The sequence below is a fragment of the Scomber scombrus genome, chromosome 13 (genome assembly GCF_963691925.1).
Source record: "Scomber scombrus chromosome 13, fScoSco1.1, whole genome shotgun sequence".
Classification (NCBI taxonomy): Eukaryota; Metazoa; Chordata; class Actinopteri; order Scombriformes; family Scombridae; genus Scomber; species Scomber scombrus.
This window is the reverse complement of record NC_084982.1, coordinates 20,891,858-20,917,579: the sequence shown is the minus strand read 5'-3', so window position 1 is coordinate 20,917,579 and position 25,722 is coordinate 20,891,858. Positions and strand designations below refer to the sequence as shown.

The following is a 25,722-nucleotide window of genomic DNA, read 5'->3' as shown; positions in this document are numbered from 1 at the left end:
TGGTGAGGATCAGATGTTAATATTTACTCTGCCATTCTTGCAGCACCACATAATTAGAAAAATTAAAAACTGAAAACAAGTGCACTTCATATCCTGCAATCAAACTTAAAAAGAGCATTGTAGGTCAACAGCGTTAAAGGTAAACTGTTGATTTTCAGCCAGCATTGAATATGCAAATGAACAATGTTTAACTTCAAACACTACACCACAGGAGCACCACGTGAGAGGCTTGGAGAGGATCAATCAAAACACATTTTTACTGAAATAAGCCACCCATACATTTGTTTACCACCAAAATAGGTGCTGAATTAGACAGTGGCTCCTAATGTGACTTTATTTTTAAAATAGCATTCATATTGCTTGTCCTACACATACAAACAAGGCCTATTTTTAATTGTGTATTTCTATAAGGGAGTTTGGCATGAGCGTTGACAGTAATAGTACCATATACGGCTGCTGTTCCCATCATTGTCCAAACCATGTGTGCAACTCTCAGTAAATTTGCACTGAACCACGTACCTGACTCCAGTATGCCATTTGTTATGACACTTGCACATTGGTACAACTCAATAAGGAAAAATGTTCTGAAAATAAGCCTCAGTAAAGTACTCATATTTTACTGTAATGTTACTGGGGTCCCATAGTCTATTGTTCGGGTTTTGATTTAGTTTACCATTTCATCCTATTTGTTTTTTTGTCCTCTGTTATCTTAATTTACTTCTCCGGATCCAGTATTGCTGAGGATGGGTGGCAGGAGCAGCGGGCAGAGTAAGGTGAAGGGTTTATATTTTAGTTTTTTTTTTTTTACTTCTTTGTCGGAAATGATTGTTTTTCTTTATTCTGGTAAATTGGTTGGTTTTGCTTGGCTGAGTTTTTCGGTGATACCGTTGGGACCCCGTCTCAAGGGGGTGTGATGACCCTTGTGGTGTCATCAGTTCGCTAGGTTTGCTGTGCAAGTTAGCTGATTGTCTGCTTTGTCTTGTGGGTGATCGTTAGCACAATTGGGAGCACTTCAGGGTTTTCCCAGGTTATTTAAGTCCTGGCTGCAGCACAGTTCAGTCTCTCTCTCTGATTCACTGCCTCTCTCTCCTGGGATTGGTTAAAAATGCTGTTACAAGTTATCCTTATTTGTCAGTTTTCACCATACAATGTTCACACACACATCCTCCACTCATGCAAATCACACAGCACTGACCACATTGTAAATATTAAGGGTTAATAAAATTATCTTCTGTTCAGACGGTGTATCTCTTTTTTTGTTATGGTTAAAGAGCCGGGTCATAACAACAACCGTTCATCCTAGCTCAATTCTGTAAATTATAGAGCAGGTAGACTGAGCCACATTTATTGTCATTTTTGCAGCTGTCATTTCTTACTTGATTTTCTCTTCCCTGGCAGGCTAAATTGATGTTACTTTCCGGAATGTTTCAGTTTTCCTGTCAAGTTGTTGTTTGAGAAGGTGACAATCTTCCATTTGTCATGTTGTTACTGCTCATCTACATGCAGGTCTGATCTGATCACGTCTGCTGGAGATCTGATTAGCTTCGCTCAATACATCAGCTGCAACCGGATGAGTTCACGTGATGAACTGCACGACACACTCTAATTCATACTGTTTACTTTCACATCAAATTGTGGTGCTAATAGCTATGTGGGTTAAGCCACAGTGAAGACATTACATCAGATCATTCTAATGAGTTTGTGTCCTCTGTGTTACTGATTACAGGACAGGGCTAATTTGTGTATACTGCTTGTCTCTTTCTCTGCTCTTCTACTCTTCAAAAACTTCCAGTGTGTTATGCAGGAATAAGATCTGCAAGTCGACACAAATAGTTGTTTGTTTATGTAGCAGCTCCACATTTTATGTCTTGATAACATCGCTTGGTTTTCTATTTCTGGGTTTAATCAATTAAGTGTAATGAGATCACAGGTGTGGATTCTAACATTGTTAACTTCTTTCATTTAATTTCTATTCATTCAAAAAAAAAAGCAACTGACAACTTGAATTATCTTATCTCATTCAGTGGCCTGGGTCATACAGGGTCCTTCATCAGTTATATCTTAATAAATAATGACAGAGATCAAATCTTTGTATCTGAAGAACTCATGAGTCAAGAACTGACTTGTCGATCTGTTGTCTTACACAGTTCAAGATGTCCATGAGGACAAACCAAATGTGAAATGACACAGCAATATTAACTGATGTACTGGGACACTCTGCACTGTTTTACAGACAAAGTCTGTCAGTTATCCTATATAAGGTCTTGACAAATAGATGGCCAGGCTGTAAAACCGTGGCTCCAGACCTTTCCCCCCCAACAGTCTCCGCTTCAGCTGGCAGGGTTTCATACTTTCATTTTGCCATTATCTCACTGCAAATGACCCACTCAATCCCGGACACTTGGACATTTTTCCATTAGCTCTTTAGTTGTGTTAACTACATACTTTTGTAATGCAAGACTAGTCTATTTAGCTGGCGTGCCTCACTACCTTAGCAGAGAGTGAAGGCTTTGGGACAGACTACATCTGAGATTACGAGGGGGGACCTATAAATTCATTAAATACATTCATAGTTATGGGATTTGTAACTGGGTAGCATATGCCTACAAAATAAAGTAAATCTGACACTGTGTAAGAACCCCAGGAACAACTGGAGGCTCTGGACTAAGTGATAAAAGGTAACTACTGCAAATTTACTGAGATTAGAAATGTACTACTGAAAGTTTTATAATGAGTTTTTATAACAATTTTGGAAATCGTTTGGGTCCCCCCCTTGCATATCTTTTATGAACGTTTTGGCACGGAGATATATTAAATTTCGACACTACTTTTTTTTCCAACAAAGAGGGGTTGGCGACCCCCCTGTGAAACCTTGGCGACTCCTAGTGGGGGTTGAGGCCACCAGGTTGGGAACCAGCACTCTAAAAGATGCTTTAACACAGAAAGTGTACAAAACTATGTAAATAATATATGTAAAAGTATTATAAAAAGTTACACAAATAAGAAATACTAGCACTAACATAACCGCAGGTTAAAATAATTAAACTAAATATGAAAATTTTAAAATGTACAAAATAAAAAAACAGAAAACTACAAATCAGTAAATTAATATGAAATATCTTTAGTGTCAATATCATGACATGTATCATTTTTATACAAATCAAATAACGTGATTTGTTTATAAACACTTTATATCTAATTCATTAAACATTTCTTGCATGAAGGGGCTCCAACATTATTAATGGAGCCCAGCATTGAACTCTATCTTTACACAGTAATTTAACCCCAGTGGATCTTATGTAGAGTAGAAGCATACACTGGTGCAGACACACACACACACACACACACACACAGGGTCTGGAGGACATATGAAAACAATGTCTGCCTCAAGGATTGGCTGAGGAAGCACAACTCTCATCTTAAATGGCAGGAGTGGCGGCGAAAATACAAGACAGTTCAAAAAGGCCTTTTTCTTTCTTCCACTGACAGTCATTTTTGCTGTGGTGTGAAGCTGTTGATACTTTTGCCGCCTCGTTGTGCAGGTACACAAAGCGTTGGCTGTTGGTTCATGGCCGTCCAGGCAGGTTTGCTCTCTTCTGCTGACAGTGATAACAGTGGAAATACACTGCATAGTACTGAAGTGGCTGGAATAAATTCAAGAATGCCAATATGGTCAAATTTGATATTCTTGTTTTCTTTCTCTTCTCTCTTAAGTCGTGGATGTTTTTTAATTGCCTGTACAGCAGATTATTAAGTTAACTTTGTAAGACTGACAGAAAAGTTCTTGATTTATGCAAATAAAATACAAAGCTTTAACTAATGTTATTGCTGATGATGTGACAATGATAATTTATAGATAAACACACGCATAAAATATTAATTCTTCATGATCTAATTGTGTTTAACAAAGGTTGATAAATATTGATTCAGTCTCATTCAGTCAGTCAATAGTCACCACTGAACAAAACCTGGCAGTGGAAAACAGAGTGAGAGTACTCGTGATGGCAGAATGCAGCAAACAAAGGAGCGGGCCTGCAGAATACCAAGACTGCCATCCGATGGCCAAAGAGTGAACAAATCTCCCCTTTGAGACGCACCATTCAGACAGCAGGATATGGCACAGTCGCTAAAATAGGAGTTATTCTTTGTCCATTGCATTTATCTTATAGGTCGAGCACAATTCCACCGAGTCTGTTTCTCTTTCTGTATAATGAAGGGCCGTGATGGTGCTTTATCACTTGAACATCCTCATCCCCAACATTAGCTCAGATATAATGAGGGTTACTCAGAGGACGGGGGCCCTCTCCGCAGAATGATAAAAGACCCGAGAGTGCACTGGTGACACTGCATCGGTCATTAGCCTGGCTCACTTTGCCCTTTCATATATTTCTAAATAAGTGCCTTCCTGCGGGTTTAACGGACCACCTAATCTGCCTACTTAGGGGTGCAAGGGAAAGGTGGAAATCCAGAGGTGAGTGTCAGGCAGGTAAATGTGCTTATCAGAGCTGTGACATGTTTAGCTTCTCTGGTGGAAAAGCTGCCACAGGCTTTGGGACCCTGGTAGTTGTCACTGGTGATATAAATTGGAGGGATTAGTGTGTTTTCGTGAGACGTGCCGTAAATGTGGAACAGTGGCTTTCATTAATTTTACAGGTTTAAATCCACATAATAATTCTCTTGGCGTCCTCCCTTTTAAGGGCGAACACTGAATTTAAGTATTCACCTGGTGTCGGCCTGTCTGATCAATACTTTTAAATATACAATTCTCTGCAAAAGACCCGAGAAGTAACAGTCTTATCTCTGATGCTGTTAAGATGAACAGCCTGCAGCTGCGGCGTGGCCAACAAATAGATCGATTTGAGGACATGAGGGATATTTGACTGTTGACACCAAAGAGGGATTAATGATAAAATAGTGCTGGGAAAAAAAACTTTGTCCCCAGAAAATTATAGAAATACCACAGAAAATCAACAATACCAACAGGAGTTTTTAAAACTATCAAAGCAGAATGAGGTCACTATAAACCCACTTTTCAGTTTAGACAAACACAGTAAGTCCCTATAGGAACAACCCAGGAATATAAAGGGCTTTTTATGTAGGCATCTTTAAGGGCAGTGGTTCTCAAACTTTTCCATGTAAAGGACCCCTAAACTGACACAAATTAGACCACAGACCCCCATTCGATAAGGGTCCGCCATCAGGTAAGATGTTTGCTTTTAGAGGTTTTACTACAGAAAGTGCATGAAACCCATGACCAAAACATTCATACATCTGTCTTTGTGTTACTAATGGATGACATTAAAGTGACATTAAATTATTCCCCTTTTTGCTGGGACCCCCAGGAAACACCTCAAGGACCCCACTTTGAGCACCATTGCTCTAAGGCATCATCATATCTCAGTGAAACATCAACTGCTTTCTCATGTTTGGCTATAGAGGACATGCACTCACACTTTCAGTTGGTGGCATTTCCTTCCTTTTACAGAACACGAGGGGAAGACATGTCCCTGTATCCTGCACAGAAAGCGTATTTTCAAAGTGATGTATTGTCAGTGTTTGCCCGGTGATGTAGTCAACCCTGTTTTCATGTTGTGAAATGAGTTCCACTGACGTGGCCACCCTCAGGGTTACTGCAATGCGAACCAATGACTGGTTGATGTTATACACATCCTGACATGTAAGATAAGCCTGTAAGGTTAATAAAAAAGATGGTAGTATATCATTGTCAAATTCAGGAAAAAAAAAGCCGTTGACACTATTTTCTAGATGGCGGAGGTAGGATCAGTGCAAACTGAGTAACTGTTGGGTTATTTGACTAAATTGGGCCACAGAATGCCCCAAAGGGAACATGCCATGACAACCATAACATTTTACTACAGAGGCTAATGCCATTATAACTGTATAGTATCAATACAGTGAGCAGTGAGAACATTTTGTTTTATTACCCCCACTTGCCAGTGGAGGGCAATGTGCAGCACTAAGTCAATTAAACCAAACACAAACCATCTGTTTCTCTGGTCCTGATATACAAATAGAACTGGGGGTTGTCAGTGTGAACGTGTCATATTTTATGCATGTAAACTTTGTGTTTTGAGAGAAAAAAATAATATCAAGAATTTACAAAGAAAAAAAAGCATTTATTCAGCAACAATCTCACTGCAGAGAGATAAAATCATACTCACAGTAGTAGGAAGTAAAAGAAAAGGGGAGGACATGTTAAAAAGGATGGTTTACAGAATGGTGGAAACATCTTGTTTACCGTAGCACTTGATGAAACAACAGTTAAGAAGTTGGCGCCCTCGTCAAAGCTTCATTCACACACAGACACAGAAAAGTCATCAAATTTCCTGGTAAACTGGCACACACACTGATTAACATACATACTGTACATCCACAAACATAGTTTGATTTTTTGTGATTTTTTTTGTTGGCACAAACTGTTTAAAAATCTCCACTTCTTAGGTACTGGCAATGTAGTGCATGTTCTCCAAAAGATCACAGAGCAAAGATAACAGAAGTGTCAAGATGAATAATTAATGATGAAAAAGATGATGGCCTCCTGGATTGTCAACACCTGTCTAACAGTGCAGAACCAGCAAAGACTCCAAACTTCATCTGTCGTATAAAACAAAGTAAACAGCACTGTGAGAATGGTGGGAAGGGCCAGATTACATCAATATGGCAGAGAGAGGAAAAAAGAACAAGTCTTCTCTCTCCTTTCAGTCACTGTAGTTGACTAATGTAGAAAAACACAACAACAGTAACTGCATAACAGTCTTTTTCTCACAACTTCAAAACATCTAACAAATGTTAAAATAGTCACAAGAAGCCCTCACCAGAAATTTGGGGGTTTTCTGATTACTGTCACTAAGCAGTCCTTCTGAAAAACTGTGAAACATCTTATCATTGCTTTAATCATGTAAGGCCAGATAACAATGGAAGAAAATGACCTTGTTTGGCAACAAGTCCTCTGATTGCACTTTCTGATTCCTCTATTGTCAGAAAATAGCAAATTCTTGAATAAAAGAAGCCTCAAGGGCTCCGAAATGAAAACATTTTAAACTTCCAGTTTCAGTCGCCATTCGAACACGCTTTGTTGTCATGAAGATGTGAGTTTGGACAGATTAATGAATGAAGCCAACATCTTCAACGGACACGACATTAAGTGTCATTTATAAATGTTTACAAATATGACAGACAGCAGCATTAGAGTTCCTTGTAAGTTGATTAACATAAGCTCAGGGGTCTATACTACGATAGACTAATAATTACGCAGGTTAAGAATAAGAGAAAGTAAAGAAATTAAGAGCACTGTTAACTTGACGAAGACTCCACAATTCTGGTGTAAAACACACTGAACCAAAGTTAAAGGCAGTATAATCGCTGAGTTAAACAGTGGAGAATGTCTTGAGCAGCAGAGTTAGTGTCAGTGGCAGTTTGGTCATTGGCTTTCTTTGAGCCATCAAGCACTGCAGTCCAAGTCACAGTCAGAACAGTGGTTATCTTCCAATGAAACAGCAAGTCAGATTTCATTGATTAAAAATGGCAAAAAAAAAAAGTGGTTGAAATTGTTCTAGACACTAAAGTATGAGCTTCTTTTTTTTCTCTTTTCTTTTTTTTTTTTTTTTAAATGGTCAAATTTCTTTTGAATGACAATGGCAAGGACACTCTGCTTTGTTCCCCATCTTTGCAGTTGTACTGTTGGGTTGTTAAGGTCCATGAAGAGTTCAAAGTAAACAACATCTCTCTCTGAAGCTCTTCTTGTTCTTCTTGTTCTTTCCTTTTCCATTTTTGTCTTTGTTTTCTGACATTTTCTTACCTCGTACATCACGCATCAGGTCAAAGAATACCTGAAGAGAGAAAAAAAAGAGGAAATGAATAGCTGTAGCATGCAAATCCAATGGAGCAACACTAAAAATAAAAATTCTATACTGGAAAATGGAGCAGTTATAAGTGGCAGAACAGACATTGCAGAAAGAAATATGGAAATTATTCCCATTGAGTCCATTCTTTAGATTCAAGAAGCTGTTGTTACAAAGTTTTCATGTATACTAAGTGAGTCACAGGAGGATGATGTGTGTAGATGCACCTTGTCGACGTTGGCTCTGGTTTTAGCTGACGTCTCCACATACTGGACGCCCCACTCTTCAGCCTTCCCTCGAGCCTCGTCCACAGACACTTGCCGGCGCTCCTCGAGGTCGGACTTGTTTCCAACCAGCAGGAGAGGGATCTTGTCTTCTTCTGCCTTCACTCGCAGGATCTGCTCCCTGCAGACACAGCATACATAAGGTATTTTTGGTATTTTGTATTTTAAGCGACAGTTAGTGGAATAAAATAAAAAATAGAAATTACAGACATCCCGATAAACTGAATAAACCATTGTAATGAGCCAATTAGCTGGAGCAGAATTGATGCTATTTAAAGTACTTTATAATGATTTCTGATCCTTTCTTTGTTATAACTTCCTGTTTTTGGGTACGCCTGCTTTCAAAAATGCCATTCAATTGTTGCGTTTGTATAATTTGCAACAATTTGCAGGTATTAATGACTCTACAGGGAACAGGAGACAAGAAAGTAATCAAACAATCGTAAGCATATCAGCAACGGTCAACACTTACTACCTGATTTGTAATTAAGACCGATATCTAAACAGCAGTCTAACCTCCAACAGCTGCCTAGTTTAGAGGTTTGAGGTGCCACACACAGACAGGATTCAGTACCTGAACTCAGCGGTGGCAGTGAACGACTCGTGCTCTGTGATGGAGAAGACTAGCAGGAAGCCCTCCCCGCTGCGAAAATAGTTGTCCCTGATGGCAGCGTAGTCCTCCTGGCCGGCTGTGTCCAGGATGTCGATCTGGACCTCCTCCCCATCGAGAACCACTTTCTTCCTGTAGCTGTCTGCCTTGGTGGGCTCATAATCCTCCACAAACTGAAAAGGAGAAGATTCATTTCTTTGGAGATTTTGAAGAATGAAGGACTCTTACATTTAAATGCATAAAGCACCACTACAGCATGAGTAGTAATAAAATCCTAAATTGAGCACAGCTACAGTTGTTTCCTATGATCATGTTCTTACTTTCAAGTAACAAACAGCAGCTCTTCTGTTTTCTGAACCATGTCTTATGATTGCTTCACATTAAATGCTGTTTGTTATTTAGCCACTGGAAGGCAGTCTTTAAATGTTAAACCACTAGAGGAAGTGCCGATTTAGTAGCAACGGATATCTAGATTAGGACACTGGAGATACAATAGAAAAGTGAACTCCACAGCATTACATATCCAATCAACAGCGGACAAATATTTAATGAAGATATTATTGATTGGAGCAAAGAAAGCTATAACAAGGAAATGGCTACAACCCAACGCACCGACACTGGAAGACTGGCAAGGGACTGTTCACCAAATCTACATCATGGAGAGACTGACATTTGCTCTAAAATTGCATTCGGAGAAATTTAAGAGTTGGTGGTCCAAGTGGATCAGATATATGAGACCACGGAGACCTGAACTGCTTTAAATACCTCTATTACAAGGCTTGAAGTACCAGTCTATTAATCTTGATGGAAAAATGAGTAAATGTGACTTCTTTTGTTCAAATGTTCTTATTTAAAACATTGTAAAATGAAAGGGGGAGTAATAGCTTGGTTGATATGTTAACACAATTGTCCAAATACATGTTTTTGCTCTGCTCTGTATGAGTGTAATGGCGCTGAAATGACTTTGTATGTTTCTCCCTGATAAAAATAAAATTAAAAAAAAAAAAAAAAAAGACAGCAGCAATAAACGTACAAACAACATCGAAAAAGAAAAAAAAAAGAAAAAAAGAAAAGTGAACTGGTTAGACAAAGAGATTCAAGGGACTGACTGGTATACCACACCAGTTTTGAAGTCGTTTATAGTGGTGTGCTGACTCACCTCATCATACATGAACTGCAGGGTGAGGGCCGACTTCCCCACACCTCCACTGCCCACCATTATCACCTTGTGCAGTGCCAGAGAGCTCTGGTTTTTACTTTTACCGGTAGCCATCACTGGATTCTTCTTTGTTACTTACACACACTCACACTTATTCTTCTCTGCACCCAAACACTCAGACACAACCTGTGAACGACAGAAGTGGGAACATATTAGTGCATACAGCAAATAACCTCAATAAATTAAGAGGGGTGTGTGGGGGGGGAGTGGGTGGACAATTGCACAGACAGATGGGAGTTGTAACTTAACAGCTTTCCCTATGACAGTAACTTACTGTGCCAAGGCGCTAGGCTTTGCTCCAACAAATCTTGAATCCTAACCCCCACCCTTCCCATTAAAGTGCCAAATTGCCAACTCATGAATCCCAGAACTTTATAAAGTTCGCCATCAAAAGGTCATTGCAGCTGATCAGAGGTAATGACGCTATCATTCTCCACTCCAAGAGGCATTTAGGAATGCATTAAAATAGGGCATCATGAGCTAACCTCGTTAAAAAGGAAGGGAGACGTCTTTGGCCATGTATATGGACTCTACAGGCCGTACCCTCAGAGGGTCAAAGTTCAGAGTCAATTGCCTTTGCTTGACTTCCAGATCCTCTATCTCTGTCAGACACAACTTCCAGCAGAGAGGAAATAGACGGTGCTGTAAATCCCTTCCTGGCATGTCTTCAACAGCCTTTAGATAGACAGAAAATGATTATGACTATGTTTTAAGCCTGTTTCACTACTATCCTTTTTTTTCTTTCTACTTCTATCTCCTGATTGTTTTCCTCTTCGTAACCCACATTTTATGTTTGGTTTTACTTCAACACATTTCCTCTTAGTTGTTTTATTATTTTATTTTCTTCGTCACATTTCTGGTTTTACCCCCTTTAATCCATTTATTCATTTATTATATTTTATTAATGTTTTATTGTTTTTATTTTATTCAGGTATCCTACTTCTGGTGTTTCCTCATTGCTGATCCATCAGACTTATGAGTGTTTTCTCAGATCCTGTTTTTATTGAGTCATTATTTATATATTTTTTATTTGTTTGCTTTTGTTTTTGTTACTATATAAAGCACTTTGTGTTACATTACTATGTATGAAAAGTGCTATACAAATAAAGTCTGATTGATTGATTGGCTGTATCAAGAGTTTCAGATGTGCAAAGGGTCATACATTAGCAGCCATCTATCCCCAAGATATATTTCAACTCAGACTACAAAAGTAATTGTGTTAATTATATCTTTACTAATCAACTAATCACTTAATTAACTTAAATTCAGGGTACATGCAATGCACATCATCAGTTTATCAACTTGGTATTGATTGTTTAACAAGAATAAGACACTACAGCAGGACTAGCAGCTCTGAGTCTGTACTGCACACACAAAGGGTGGAAAAACACACGGGAGGAAAACACACATCATGCACTTTAGTAACCTGGTTATAACTACAGAAATATGCAGGGGTATCATGTGACAAAAGCCAGATGCTTCAGTAATACAGGACTCAACTCAGCCCACTGAGGCTGTCTCTGGAAGATCCACCAGTCAGTGTCCTGTGCTTTCTTAATGCAGCAGAAGTCCATGCAAATCACTTCCTGTGGACTTCCTCGCTGTCTCCTGTCCGTTTCATACGAACAACATTCAGGTCTCATCAGTTTACCCTTTAGCAAAATACAGAAGTCATCATTTTTGGTGTTAGCACCCATCGCTGCGGTAACACCCATCCATTTTCTCACCTCACTACCACTGTAACACAGTTCAAAACACAGCTGAGCATCTGTCAGCTGACATCTGATAAAAACTCATGTCAGAAGCATTTTTGTCAGAAGACTCAATACAATTGTTGTCACATCATGGGAACCAACCTTTACTTTGCTTTAACCTTTCCCCCCCCGTATCACTTTATCTCCAGCAACAGAGACAAGAAATCTTCCCTCCTCTTAAGACGTCAAACTAATGGAAACACTGAGTTTATTCATAGCTTTATTCATGACCTGCTCCTCCCTCAGAGTAAACATTTCACTTCAGTGTATACAGTGAGACAAGCGTACGCTGACATTTAACTAGACAAGGCTGAAGAGAGTAAACATTCCTGTTGATGGCAGAGAAAAATATGTGGTGATTTTCATGTTTGACATCACATTTATCATTATAAACGTAGAGAAATCATAATACCAATGGAACATACAATAGAGATTGCTATAGTAAATGTGAAAATTACTTCTGAATCCACAAATCTGATGTAAAATACTGAATATTTTCATGTATATTTTCAAGTTCCTGCATTGTTTACTGATTCCTCTAACTGTGGCTGTTAAACAAAAACTTTCTCATGAGAATATTTATACTATATTATACTACTTATATTATTTATACCCAAACCGAAATTATCCTCTTGCATTGGATCACCGGAACACGTATGAAATGATGCGTCACTCAGGAAAAATAATTTTCTTTGCCTGGAAACTACGCTGTAAAATCAAAGTAACTACAACGGCTGATCTGGTTTTCCTACTTAGCTGATCGCACAGTTCACAAAGGGAGTATCTGACAGGCTAAATCAAATAAGATGCTCAGCCTCAAATGGTTAGTGCACTGTGGCCACGCTAATAAGAAGAAATAATATGTTGTGTTTTCTCATCATTAATCTTCCTCTGAGATCAGATAATTACATTTTAGTGATGCTAAGTCATATTTCATTTCTCTAATCTCACAGTGAAGAAGGTACACAATATAAAAAGGGCAGGAGATGAGGAGAGGAGGAAAGCCCAGTATGTTGACATCAGCGAAAGTGAAAATAGCAGCTTCAATAGAGCGACAACTTTCACACATGTGTGTACGTGTCGTTTCAACGACTGCACGACAAACTGCAGGTGTGAAAAACAGGACAGACAATGTGCAAAAGTGAATATAAAATTGTGCATTTGCTGCAACAAGATATGACATGTGTCACATATGTCTAAAAATCATCATGGGGGGGTTGCATCAAATAGACCTTTAACGCCAGTGTGCCATCTATATTATGATAGCTTTGGAGGATGTAGCAACATGGATCCACTCTCACTGACCAGGAAGTGGTGCCTGACCTGTGCTTTTCCTGCCTTTGTTATTGCTAACCAGCCCAGTGAAAGGGCTTATAGGAAGGATACACACACACACACACAAGCAAAAACACACACACACCTTCCGTAAGAACCTATGCCAAACTCAGCACTTATGCATAGGGGAGGGGGTGGGGGGGGTCACTATTTCAATTATTCAAATCTAACCCACTTCCCTGTGCGCATGTACGCACATAGCCTTCCAATGCTATAAATAAAGACATCACGGTAAACAAACGAAGGGCTAAAACAAAACAAAAAGTACACTCAGCACAACAAAGTGCTTAGTGCAGACTTTCCTGAGGAAGTTCAAAAGTTCTTACCATAGGTCTTACCATATTTCCACCAGCTGCTGCTCCCTACAAGTTGCATGTAATGAAGGGGAAATGGCAAAAGAGGAATTAATATTTAGGTTTGACCCAGATATTGAGCTGGAGTCTGCATGGTGCTGGTCCATTTTTTATTTTTTAAGGGGATGTGGAGGTTATGGAGAAGGAGGAGGGGGTGGTATAGTTAACAGACCACTCTGGTTGCTAAGCTCCTGAAATATAGATGACACCAGTGCTGTGAGGGCTGCAGGAATTCATCAAGACTCCCTTTGGAGGAGAATGGGCCGGTGCTCCCTCCCCGGTCCTCGTAACACTTTGGCAGGGATGCACCGAGATTTGCCAAAATTCACACAGATACTAATAAAAGACTTCAGCTACACAACCAATGTTGGAGCTACCAGGCCTTATATAAAAATCGACTGTTAATAATCCATTTCCCTAAAGTAGCACATGACCTCCAATCACACATGCTCTTATCTAGGAGGGTTTTGATTGATTAGGCACCAGTCAAAATCAGCTATGTCCATAACTATTATTAAATTGATTATTGAATCACTCAAGCAGCTGATTATAATGACTAAAATAGCCACTATCCCTCCTTTTATCCCACTTTTTCTTTAGCTGTGATCTGTCGCTGAACCCTCTTTCTCTGAGGGAAGCTGAACATGTGAATTAATGTGCGTGAATTCAAGATATGTGTGTGCCATTCTTGCAGAGAACCTGGTGACTCTACCTCCCTCTACTTCCCTCTCTCTCAAGCTCTCCCTCCCTCTCTCTCTCTGCATTCCCAAGGTCACAAGGGTGTGAGGGGGATTTCCTCTTCTCATCCGATGGAAAAAGCAGCCGGGGATTTTTTTTTTTAGCCCAATTAACAGCCCTCCGAGATTAGCACCGTGTGGCTGTTTCTCTCATCATCATCATCATCATCATCATCATCATCATCATCATCATCATCATCATCATCATCATCATCATCATCATCATCATTCTGTGGTGGTCAAGTGAGTCAACTGTAAGACTCTGTGGTGGCCTTGGTGAGGGTGTGGTTTACTAGAAACACTAGCTGGGCGTTAGACTGACTTCATGTAAATATCCACAAGCAATTACAGGATGTGTGATGTCATTTCAGGGGAGAAACTTTACATGAAATTCATCCTGTTAATTCTTTTACATCTAAACAGATCCTCTCTTGATAATTCTGCTGCCAAAAAAAAAGAAAGAAAAAAGGCTTGACTGTCTTTACTAATGCACCAGCTGCAAATCAAAACTCATCCAACTTCTACCACTCTGTAGACTAAAAATGTTCTTCTTAAGTACTTCGGTAAATCTAGAGGGGGAAGTGAGCCAATGTATTTTACACAGCTAAATATCTAGAAAAGAATAGAAAAGAATAAAATAGTCTTTATTGTCATTATACATGTACAATGAAATTAAAAACAATCCTTATGGTATCATAAGTAAAAAAAAGAAAGACGGTGCTTGTGAAAGAATAAAATAAATCAGTAATTAGTACTCAAACTAACTCACACACACACACACACACACACACACACACACACACACACACACACACAGGTCAGGATTTTAGGGTTTCTTTACTACAGAGTAACCAATAAATCATAAAAATAAAAAAAGTAAAATATAAAAAGGAGGCATGGCAGAAATGTGTCTAGTCGAGATGTAGCGTATATAATGGCCACTATCACTGTCAGTGCAGATCAGGAAAGGATTTGGCCTACTTATAAAAAAAAAAAGGCAGTATACAGCAGCAAGGAAGACATTTTCAAAAAAGCACCCCACGATGCATACTAACAACCCTCGGCCAGGGGAAGTACACAGAGGAGCCTTTGACACAAAAAAAACGGGGCAACAGGGAACTAAATCCTCTCTGTGTTACTGCCCTTACTACTTCAACAACACTGAGAGGGACACTTTTTCAAATGCATCCCCATCCTGAGTGTGTGTTTTATTCACATGGAGATCATCATCAAAAAGGTGCAAACGTAGTGCAAATCTTCACTTATCCCATTAAGTGACAGAGCAATGAATCAGGCAAAGCATCGCCATTGTACTCTGTATGGAGTAAATATGTTATTATTGCGCAATGGCATTGTGATTTGTAAGCTTTTTTTTTTTTTTTTAGGTTTAGCTTATAACTCACAATATCCTTTCTAACCTCCCTTCAGCTGACTCGGATGATCTTATCCAAACGCTCATGTCTTTCTCATTATCCAAGCATTCCTCTGGACTGATTCAGGGTGCAAAAGAAAAAAAAAGAGAGAGGAGTTCAGATCTTTGCATGCATTCACTTGCAAATCTATTTGTTCCTGCTAAACGTCCCCCACCTCTCTACTAGTTATGATTTTTTCCCCCCCTCCTTTATTTGGCTAACAGGAGACACAACAGGCTCAGTTACATATTAGCTACACACCATGCTAGGATTATTTGGTTTTATCACAGTTTACAAGTAGGGAAGTTGTAAACCGTGACAGCACCAAGGAATAAAAACTACCTAAATGTCCTCCCTCTATCTCCCTCACAGCTCAGATGCATTTATGAGGGCATGAGGCCATATTTTTGTGCGTGTAAACCTTGCAGTTTTTGTGCCTTTTTTTTAAATAAAAAAACAAAACCCCAGCCTCACCACAAAGCATACTGTATGGCTCCGCACAGACACTGGACTAATAAGAGCAGCAGGGGGAGTAAAATTGTTTTGTGGAAACGGCCCGCCTGAGTCTCCAAACTTACGTACATAAATGGAGTCACGACAATGTATTCATGAGCTGAGACAATTCCTCTCGATGCCCCATGCCGACGAGATGATGGCCTTTTTCTGGAGGAGCCGCAGAGTGTATTCAGAGTGAAATTGTGTGTCAGTGGAAAGATGAGTGGAGCAGAAACCTATGAGATCTACGAAATGATCTCAAATCACTGTGTCAGCGCCAAAATCGTGCACCTTGTATCAAATTACTGGATTTCAGTTCGTAAAGGCTCAACAAAATTTCATGTTACCATCTTACTGACACAGATCAACCTTACGTAGCATGTTAGTGGTTACAATTTTCCAAACTGTACTGCTTTGAGACGGATTTTTATGCGTTCCAAGCATTTTTTTTTAAACTTAATTTCACAATGGAAATAACCACAAACCACACTTGAAAGAAGCACTCAAAATGCTGTGCCTCAAAACTTGTTTCATCATCTGAATACCATTCAGAGGACAAGAGCTGATACAGTATGCTGACTGTGCAAGTTGAAAACAGAGAAGAAGAAGAAAAAAAAGACAGGAAAGAAGGAAAAATACAAACACTGGGAACTATTAAAAATTTGGCAGCTAGTTGTAGTTTGAAAGCAGCAGTGTAGTTTTCAAAGCAACAACTGGAGGAAAACCAGGGATGCAGATGTTGTTGATTATGCCCAAAAACTATGAAAACAGTACCTTCAAATATCAGGGAAGACAGCTTGCTAAACATTTTTAAAATGATAATATTTTCAATTTATTAGCTACTTTAGTTACTTTATTATTATTTTACTTTAGTTTTTTATATTGTATTTGCTCTATTTTTTTTTAGCTACTTTTACTATGTACTATTTTAAATTAACATGTTTATTTTCCATCTTATATTACATTAATGTTTCTTTTTCTGCATTTTTCTTTGCTTTATGCTCCTTTTTTATGTGAAGCACTTGGTGTATATAATTTATTTTATTGTAAAGCACTTCGAGCTGCATTTCTTGTATAACGCGTGCTATACAAATAAAGTTATTATTACTAGTATTATCATTATTATTAATATTATTATTGTTATTAGTAAGAAGTAGTAGTAGTAGTTTGCTGCTGCACTAGTTGCTGGGCCACACCTTGATTGAAAGGGGTTTAGACCTGCTAGCTGAGCCATGACAAAGGTTTTGAGGAACAGTGTTGAATTCCACTTATTGATTGTCGGCACTACTTCAACACTATTAAACATATTGTACATTAGATGGATAAACTGTAAATAAGAAGATTATGGTGCCTTTCCTCAACTTGCTACAGGTGTTTTATTCCCTATCGACGGTCAGTCCGTGCAGTCTACTGGACACACTGGATATGCCAGCAGTGGGTTAAGGGGAACTGATTCATCACGATGTTCTGAAAACAATCATTTGCATAACTTCTTCCTCTTGCTTGTCATCACAATTTCTCTTCCGTGTCGTCATAACTGCCCGACACAGAAACTGCATCTTTTGTATGCCAGTGTGTAACGCTGGCTGCCTTTGGGAGGGGGAAAAAATGTTCCTCTACACTCACACACACACAAAAAGTGTTTTTCTTATGATTACTTCACTTTTATGTTTGACATTTACTGAGCAGAACAATGTGTGTGTGCAGTCTGAGGGGAAAGTTTCTATGTGCTCACCTAAAATCTGAGGGGATTTTTTTGTTTTTATATTGAATCATTTAGGTTGTATCACAACTAGTTTGGAAGCCAATTGTGGTCCAGTTGTGGTCCAGTTGTGGTCCGGTATACAACTTACACAAGAGTGATGTGGAAACTTAAAACCTCCAGTGCACAAATACAGGAGAAGGGACTTTCAGTGAAGTAGGAAACATCTTTTAATAACATTTTAAGAATTTGTAATAAAAGTACCTGAACTATTTTGTGGAAATAACAATAATCACACAGTATTTTAATATGTCTTAAAACAAACCTGGAGGGGATATTTTTAAGAGGAACTCATATCAAAGTTAGTTTATACATCTTGGGGAGAACTACATGTGGGAAGAAAAAAAGAAACAGAAATTGTTGTATAAATCCTTTTGTGGCTCCAGAGGGAGCTGTGTGAAGTCTGATAAAATGCCTCAAGTGATTTTACTTGAGGCGTTGTTGGTTGCGACTGAAGAATGTTTGAGAATGGAAAAAAACTAAATAAATCTGAAGAGTGGAGTTAGAAAGAAGTGAGGTTACAAGACCTCTGCAGCCCCCTTCCTCATCTCTGCTTGAAGATAGCAGCTGGAGGCTACATTAACCGCTATTAGCATAATATTACACAAATCTGTGACTGAACTGTCCTTAGGTTGAGTTGAATTGTGGGTAATGTAGGCACCAGGAAGAAAATTGTTCTGCTGCATTGACTTAGATGCTTTTAAGGAGTGCAATGCTAAACCTGTAGCAGTATGTCCTTTCCTTTTATGTGGAAAAAAATATGAGGAAAAAACATTGGAATGGAGATTTGATTTCCACTCTACAAAAAGGCCACATGATTTCATTCAACCCATTTTCATATTTTATTATTTTTCTCTACCCCCCCCCGAATAAAAAGCAGAAGTAAATGTGTGCTATATCGTGTACATTACAGCCAGGTTGTCCTTTTTACGCTGGATGAGCAAAGGCGAAAATGGACACAGAGAGAAGTGATTTAAAGTGTACGTGATGATATTACAGTATAGGCCTCGCTTAATGGCAGCTTCCTGCTACACACTCTGCAACATGGGGAACTCATTTCTAATGCCTCAAGCATGGATCATAATGTAAATAATACGTTCACTTACTTTACAAACCTCTCTTCATCCTTGCTGACAGAAAACAGACAATTGATGACAGCTTGGTATGCTCTTATCTACATCACAATCTCCCGCAGATACTCACTCACTCATTCACTTTCCAAGCCTTGTAAAAACACTGTACTGCCAACATCATTGGCAGATGGTTTTCTCTATCTCATTCTATTACACACCGAGAAACTGGATCATTTGGGAAACCTCATTACAAAGATGAAAAAAATGACCTTTTTTTTTTTTTCAGCCAATCAAGTTAGGTCCAACATTAGGGGAAATGAAGCTTTGTAATATACTGATGTGTTGTAATAATAGGAAGGAAGTATCTTATCATTAAGAAGAAGAAAAAAGCACTAAAGGTGAGAAAGTTGACATGTTTGGAGCTACAGTGATAGATAAAAACTTCCTGGACAGTCTTGATAAAGTGAGAGGAGGAATGCAGGGCCGGTTGAGCATCATTCATTGACTGCTTTAAGTTTACAACTACTCAGTAAACTTTTATCTTTGCCAGAACTTTCCCGGGTTGTTGCATTTTTTGTGAATTAAGCAACTACATTCACTGGAGTGATTTCACTTTCTGTGATGATTTGACTGCTGTTTCATTCTTTTCCTTTCTGAAAAGCTTTTTTTTCCAGATGTGGGCAAAGCTCCCAGAGCTTTTACTGAATACTTGACCAGAGCAGCCATAGAAAAATATCATAAACATCAATAAATGCCAATCAAAACAAACTGTATTCACTTTCGAGAACAGAGGATATGCTGTTTGGTGCCCTACAAGACTGCCAACCCATTCTTGAGATTTGATTTCTCTGAACGAGCTGCGATTATGCTGCAATCAGCACTGTGCTCACGAGTTGTTTACGAGGGGTTTGACTGCATGTCATTCCAGACGCGTTAACGGTGATACTCAGAGACACTTGCTGACTGGTTGAGTTTTGTTATCTCAGATGGTTTAAACATACAACAAAACTTCAGCTCGGGGCACAGAAGATGAGATTTTGTAATGGTGTGAGACTTTCTGAACGGCAGCTATTGTCACTGATCTAGTTGTTTTGGCTTCACACACAATAATCATCAACTTCAGGATCTTCTATTTTACTTCATGGCTTATAACCAATTCATAACTGTGTGCCACACAGTTATGAATTCAGAAAAACACAAATCACAATAAAACTGTGGCTGTGAAAAGGTGCTGAGCATGATCCAACAGAGTGATACATCTTCTGAGCTTATCACACTTCTTAGCTGATCACACCAATTTCGGGAGTCACATTCTCCCAGTTAAACTGTGATTTATATCAAAACTAAGCTGATAAACTTAATAGTTTTGAACCAGGACCTTCAGTATTTGGATCATGCAGCTCATGAAAAAACAAGGTGTGCCAAATGTCATAGGCTACACTTGTTATTTCATTAAAGTAAGTAGGTATCTTGGATCTTGGTGACACTTGTTAAAAGTCTGGGGTCAATAAAACTACTATGGGGCACCCCTAATGATCAATGTATAATAACATGCATCAGTTTGTATTGTTATTGAGAAAGACCCTCTGAATGTTGGAGAAGCAGTTTCTATCCTTAGACTAAATAGCTATGATGTGTATGTTGTTCGGTGTAAGTGGTAACACTGGTATAGTTGTGAGTTTATTAACTGGTGTGAACATTTCCTCAACGTGGCGTCCCTTATAATAATTTATAATAAAAAGAATTGTTAGTTGAAGCCCCTAAAAAAATACAGATTTTCCAACCCTTTATTTGGTATATTCACTTGAATTTGTTTCTGTTAAGCAAGTGATTGCACTTTGCCAAATTTGTAAACACAAATTAAATCAGTCTTCAACAAACTAGATTTAGTTAAGGATAATATTGCTTAAAGCATGTCATGTAAGGCTCTCAGGTAAAAGTCAAAAAGCACCAAGTGAATAATCAATTAATCTTTCACTGCACTTCATGAATAGGTAAATGCACGAATCAGGAGTGGAGCATACCCCTAATGTATATCTGAATCACAAAACCCTGTATTTCTTTACAAACATTTTTAAAAAGTGGCAAGTAAATATATTGTTTGTTCACTCTTGAGACACATGAATCTGAATGATGAATTATATTTGTCTTTTTCCCCTGACACAACAAAAAAAGTAGGCATAGCTTTGCTCACAGTATCCTCTCCTCTATCTGTCTGCAAACAAAGAAAAGCCTGATAAGAGTCAACGTTACACCTAACTGCTATATACAGCAACAATAAACAAACACTCAGCGCTAAACACAGACAACGTTTGCTATCCACCACTCATTAACATTCTCACTCTGCCCTGACATGCTTTATAATTGATTACTACTTTGACCTTTTAGTATTTTGGCCAGCGGTGGAATAAGTATTGAGATCCTTTACTAAGTAAAAGTAGATAAGTATTAGTGGCAAAATGTACTTAAAAGTATTAAAGTAAAAGTAGTGGTTTGGTCCCTCTAACATCATAAGATTATTAATACTGAAGCATCAGTGTTAGAGCAGCATGTTACTGTTGTAGCTGCTGGAGGTAGAGCTAGTTTGAGCTACTTTATATACAGTTAAACAACAAATCGTCATATATCAGCTGTCAGCCTCTGTCCTGACTCCTTTTCCACTGAAACAAAACAAAACTGTTCCAGTAATAGTTTCGGCCAATAAGATTGTTGGATGTTTACGATTTTAAAATATGACACATTTGAAATGTTTTGACTTTTTCTCTTATCTTTTATTTTTTGGTCAAATATTGGATAATTTGAACGTTTATTGAAATGAGACAATGTGAGAAGTTTAGAGGGAAAAAACACTATTTGGTGGAGCTGTTAACAACTCATAGACATCTGAAATGTGAGCCCGATTACACACTGCTTTTTGTAAGATGTCAAGACGAAAAAAGGTTGGAAACCACTGGTTTAATATTTAATAATGTGTTGTATTTTGAAACCTTGTTATAATATCCATTATGTCAAATCTTCCTCTGAAAAGTAACTAGAAAGTACAATATTTTCCTGCTGAGGGGCAATATCAGAATTGTGTAAAGTTACCGCTAATGCAAACCGAACATTTCCAGCTTTCCTGCCTCATATTAAAACATTTTGAATTACTAAATAAAGGGTGGTGCTAAAAACCGGCCGACACAACAAGACATGGACATATTTGTAGTTGCTGGCTCAGCGTATCACTTAGAAATAATTCAGCGAAGAAAAGTACAAGCAAAAACAGCCACAGTGATGATGTTTGATGAAAAGCTGTAGACCACCAGAACATCTCAAACAGGTAAACAACTTAATTTACTTTGCACTGCTGTATAATGGAAAAACCCTTGCAGTGTGCCAGTTTGACTCATCTCATGGCTCAGAGTGACTAACCATAAAACAATGGGGGGAAAAAAACACCCTAATGTTAGCAGAGCAGTGAAGTCGCATGGAGCAGAGGATCATAACAAGAAATCTGTCACGAGCTGATGTCGACTGGGCTGAAAATAGAAAAAAACATCAGAAACCGAGGGTTCAGAGCAAGTCTGAGGCCAATGCTTTTTGCTCACATGGTAAACTTCTACATATGCAGCTTACTGGTTTTAACAGGCAGCATCACATCACCCCAATCCTCACTTTTCTCCACTGTCTCTCTGTTCATTTTGGAATTGATTTTAAGATTTCACTGATCACTTAAAGCACGTCTGGATCTAGCTCCTTGACCCCGTATGAGCCAACGCGCAATCTTAGATCCTCAGGTTGGGCCCTTCTAGCTTTTCCAAAGTTGAGGCTGAAATCTACAAGGTGAGGGGCTGTGCTTTCGCCAATCAGGACCCCTCAGCTTAGGAACAACCTGCCTGAGGAAATAAGGCTCGCAAAAATCAACAACAACTTCTAAAATCACTTCTTAAAACTAAACTCTACAGACTTGCTTCCATGTGATGCCATTTGTTTATTGTTACTGTCTTTTATTTCTAATATTATATTTTCTCTGTATCTCCTTACTGTATTTCATTGTCTTCTTACTTTCACCTTGTTACTGTTTGCCTTGTTACTGCTCTCTATGCTGTATGTCTTTGCTTTGTATTGTACTGCCTTTGCTTTGTCTGTCAAAGCACTTTTTAAACTATGTTTTCTTAAAAAGGTGCTATATAAATAAAGTTATTATTACATTATTATTATTACATTATATGTTTACCTTGTTATCTGACACTTTGGCCCCTCTTATATGAACATCCAACATTGCAACACAACATAATTGTGACAGAAAATAAGGGAAAGCATATTAGATCCCCTTTAACTCTGTGATCACATTTACTAGATCTGCCTTAGACTTGACATAATTAACTAATGCATGCCAATTCAGGTGTTTCCCTACATTGTTATTAAAGTGAATGAACTGGTCCTTTTGACAGTTACAGGATTACACCCATGTTAGCTGAAGAAACCATGAGCCAGTCTGGGTGTGTCAGTTCCTCAGGGGGAGGAAACTTTTCACCAAACACAGCTAACGTTAAACGGGTAATTCTCGACGGCATAATAATACAAAAAAAGACAGCTGTTAAACTATAAGCTTATAACATTAACTAGTTAAGCCTCAAACTAAAACGCCTACGTGACATCTGACAAACACGTAAAGTAGCACTAACCCTTGCAACAATAACGCTAGCCTAGCTGACCAACACACAAAACCTCATAAAAATTGGACTTTGGTTGCACGACTAACTTATTGCTAAACGCTTGGTCACATTTATATAAAACACATATCATCATATTAGGGGAGTAAAAATGACGGAAATTAATGCAAATGTCCAACAACAATGACCGTAGCTAACCTGAGGATAAGTTACTAGCTATTAATATGACGTCTAATGTTAGCTTTATGTTACATATATATCCATTTAACACAGGCGTGAATGACACCTAAACTACTACACCAAGCTATATTTAGTTGATTAACTCTGACACGAATTAAAAGAGTTTATTTGGCACCCATGTAACCTTTTTTTAAAACCACCCCTCTCTCTGGGTCTATTCGTCCTTCCTTTTCTTAAAAAAACAGGTGTGGTGATACTTTTCTTTCTCTCCCATCAAAAGTAGACGTGCTAACAATGAATCAAGTTATGCAATTTCCGTTAAAAAAAAAAAAAAATATATATATATAAAGGAATGAGAAATGTTTTATGAAGCCTTACCAAAAGCAGGATTTGTGTTTCTGCCCCACTCGGTTGATGCTATCTTTGATGACTGCATTCATAGAGCATAGCGTAGTGACTGGATTGGCTCTCCAACATGCAAACAGCTCCGGCAACAAAAGCCCCACCTTCCTGGATGTGACGACTACAGATGACAGGATGTGATGTCATCTATCGGCCTGACGTCGTTGTTATTACTCTGAAAATAAAGCTGCAGAATATTTGATTCATTTTTTTATATTATTCTTTCTGCCATTAAAAAAAAAAAATTCATATAACCCTAACCCTGCTAAAACATTACCTAATATTGCACCTTTCCCTTTTAGAATTGGACTCTTTATTAATTAATCTTTCATTTGCACCGTATGTCCTTTTAATGATTTTAAAGCAAATCATTTTTTTATGCTGCAAACATATATTTAATGCTCCATTCTAGTCTACTTTCAGCTTTCTATTTTTCTGTACTTTTTTTTTTTAAATTTTTTTGTATTATTAGTGGGGTGTTTTTGTTTTTAATTGTATGTTTGAATGTTTCCATGTTTTTACTATTATTGGGTTTTATTTTTATTTTTCAAATTGTATGTTTTTATGTTTTTTGTTTCCAATTCTTACTGTTAAATGTTTGTTTTTATGTAAAGCACATTGAGTTGCCCCAGGGTATGAAATGCACTATATAAATAAAGCTGCCTTGCCTTGCCTTTATTTAAAGCTCTAAAAACTAGTTAATAATAAGAAAAGCAATACAATAATAAATCACTATGAAACATTATTCGCTCAAACCTCTGATTAAATATATAAACCCCCCCAATATTATTTATTGACGCAGGCGGAGGCTCTGAGGCCTTGGCGGGTGAATACTGGGGCGATACACTTGTCAAATGCTTATTTAAGCAAGACTTATGGAGAATTCAGGAAAGACACAAACCTCCTGTGGATCTGAAGACAAAAACTTAATTGATTTTGACTCTCACTACTAATAGTGAATGTGAAAAAAGACAAAAAATACTATGAGGTTGATATTAAACTGTATGGCGGTACAGCAATGTCGATCATTTATCATATGCTATCTGCTGGTGACTTGCGCTAAAGTGAGATGTTGGCTGTTTTATCCAACCTTTGGTGGATTCAATAGGTATGGAGTACCAAGGGCATTTAAAAAAGTATACACTGTACCTTGAGTTTTTAAATATACTTTAATACATCTTTGCACAAGGAGTAAGTACAAAACAAAAGTAAGAGAAACTGATTCAATGCAATAATAATACATCTTCAACAATAATACATCATTAATCAGAGAGCCTTGGTAGTTGAGTGGTTACCGCACATGCCACATAATGGTGATGTCCCCAGTTTGATTCCAGTAAGGGACCTTTGCTGCAAATCATTCCCACTGGTCTCTCTCTCTCTCTCTCCCCCTGTTTTCTATTGGCCTTTATGCCATGTACTTTCAAATAAAGCCAAAAAATATGATTTAAAAAAGAAAAGAAAAAAGTGCGGGCATCCGCAGGTTCTGTTGGATGGAGAGGTTGATGGAGTGGAGGTCCAAAAAAAGTCATGAAGTGTTTGTGTGTTTGTTTGGGCTAGAGTCCCAGGACAAAGTCCTCACGGCAGGC

General features: G+C 38.3%; 1 protein-coding gene across 2 annotated transcripts; it reads right to left on the bottom strand.

The window, feature by feature from the left end:
- Positions 1-6,130: 6,130 nt before the first annotated feature.
- ralba (v-ral simian leukemia viral oncogene homolog Ba (ras related)) lies at positions 6,131-24,214 on the bottom strand. 2 transcript variants are annotated; one of them, XM_062431609.1, is made up of 5 exons: positions 24,110-24,214; positions 9,916-10,101; positions 8,721-8,929; positions 8,090-8,267; positions 6,131-7,850 (listed from the first exon to the last, which is right to left on the bottom strand). In XM_062431609.1, exons 2-5 carry the CDS (start codon positions 10,027-10,029, stop codon positions 7,728-7,730), a joined length of 624 nt encoding a protein of 207 aa, XP_062287593.1. In that variant the 5' UTR covers positions 10,030-10,101; positions 24,110-24,214; the 3' UTR covers positions 6,131-7,727. The 2 variants fall into 2 exon arrangements, with proteins under 2 accessions (XP_062287593.1, XP_062287592.1); XM_062431608.1 differs by lacking the exon at positions 24,110-24,214 and adding an exon at positions 11,476-11,579.
- Positions 24,215-25,722: the final 1,508 nt, after the last annotated feature.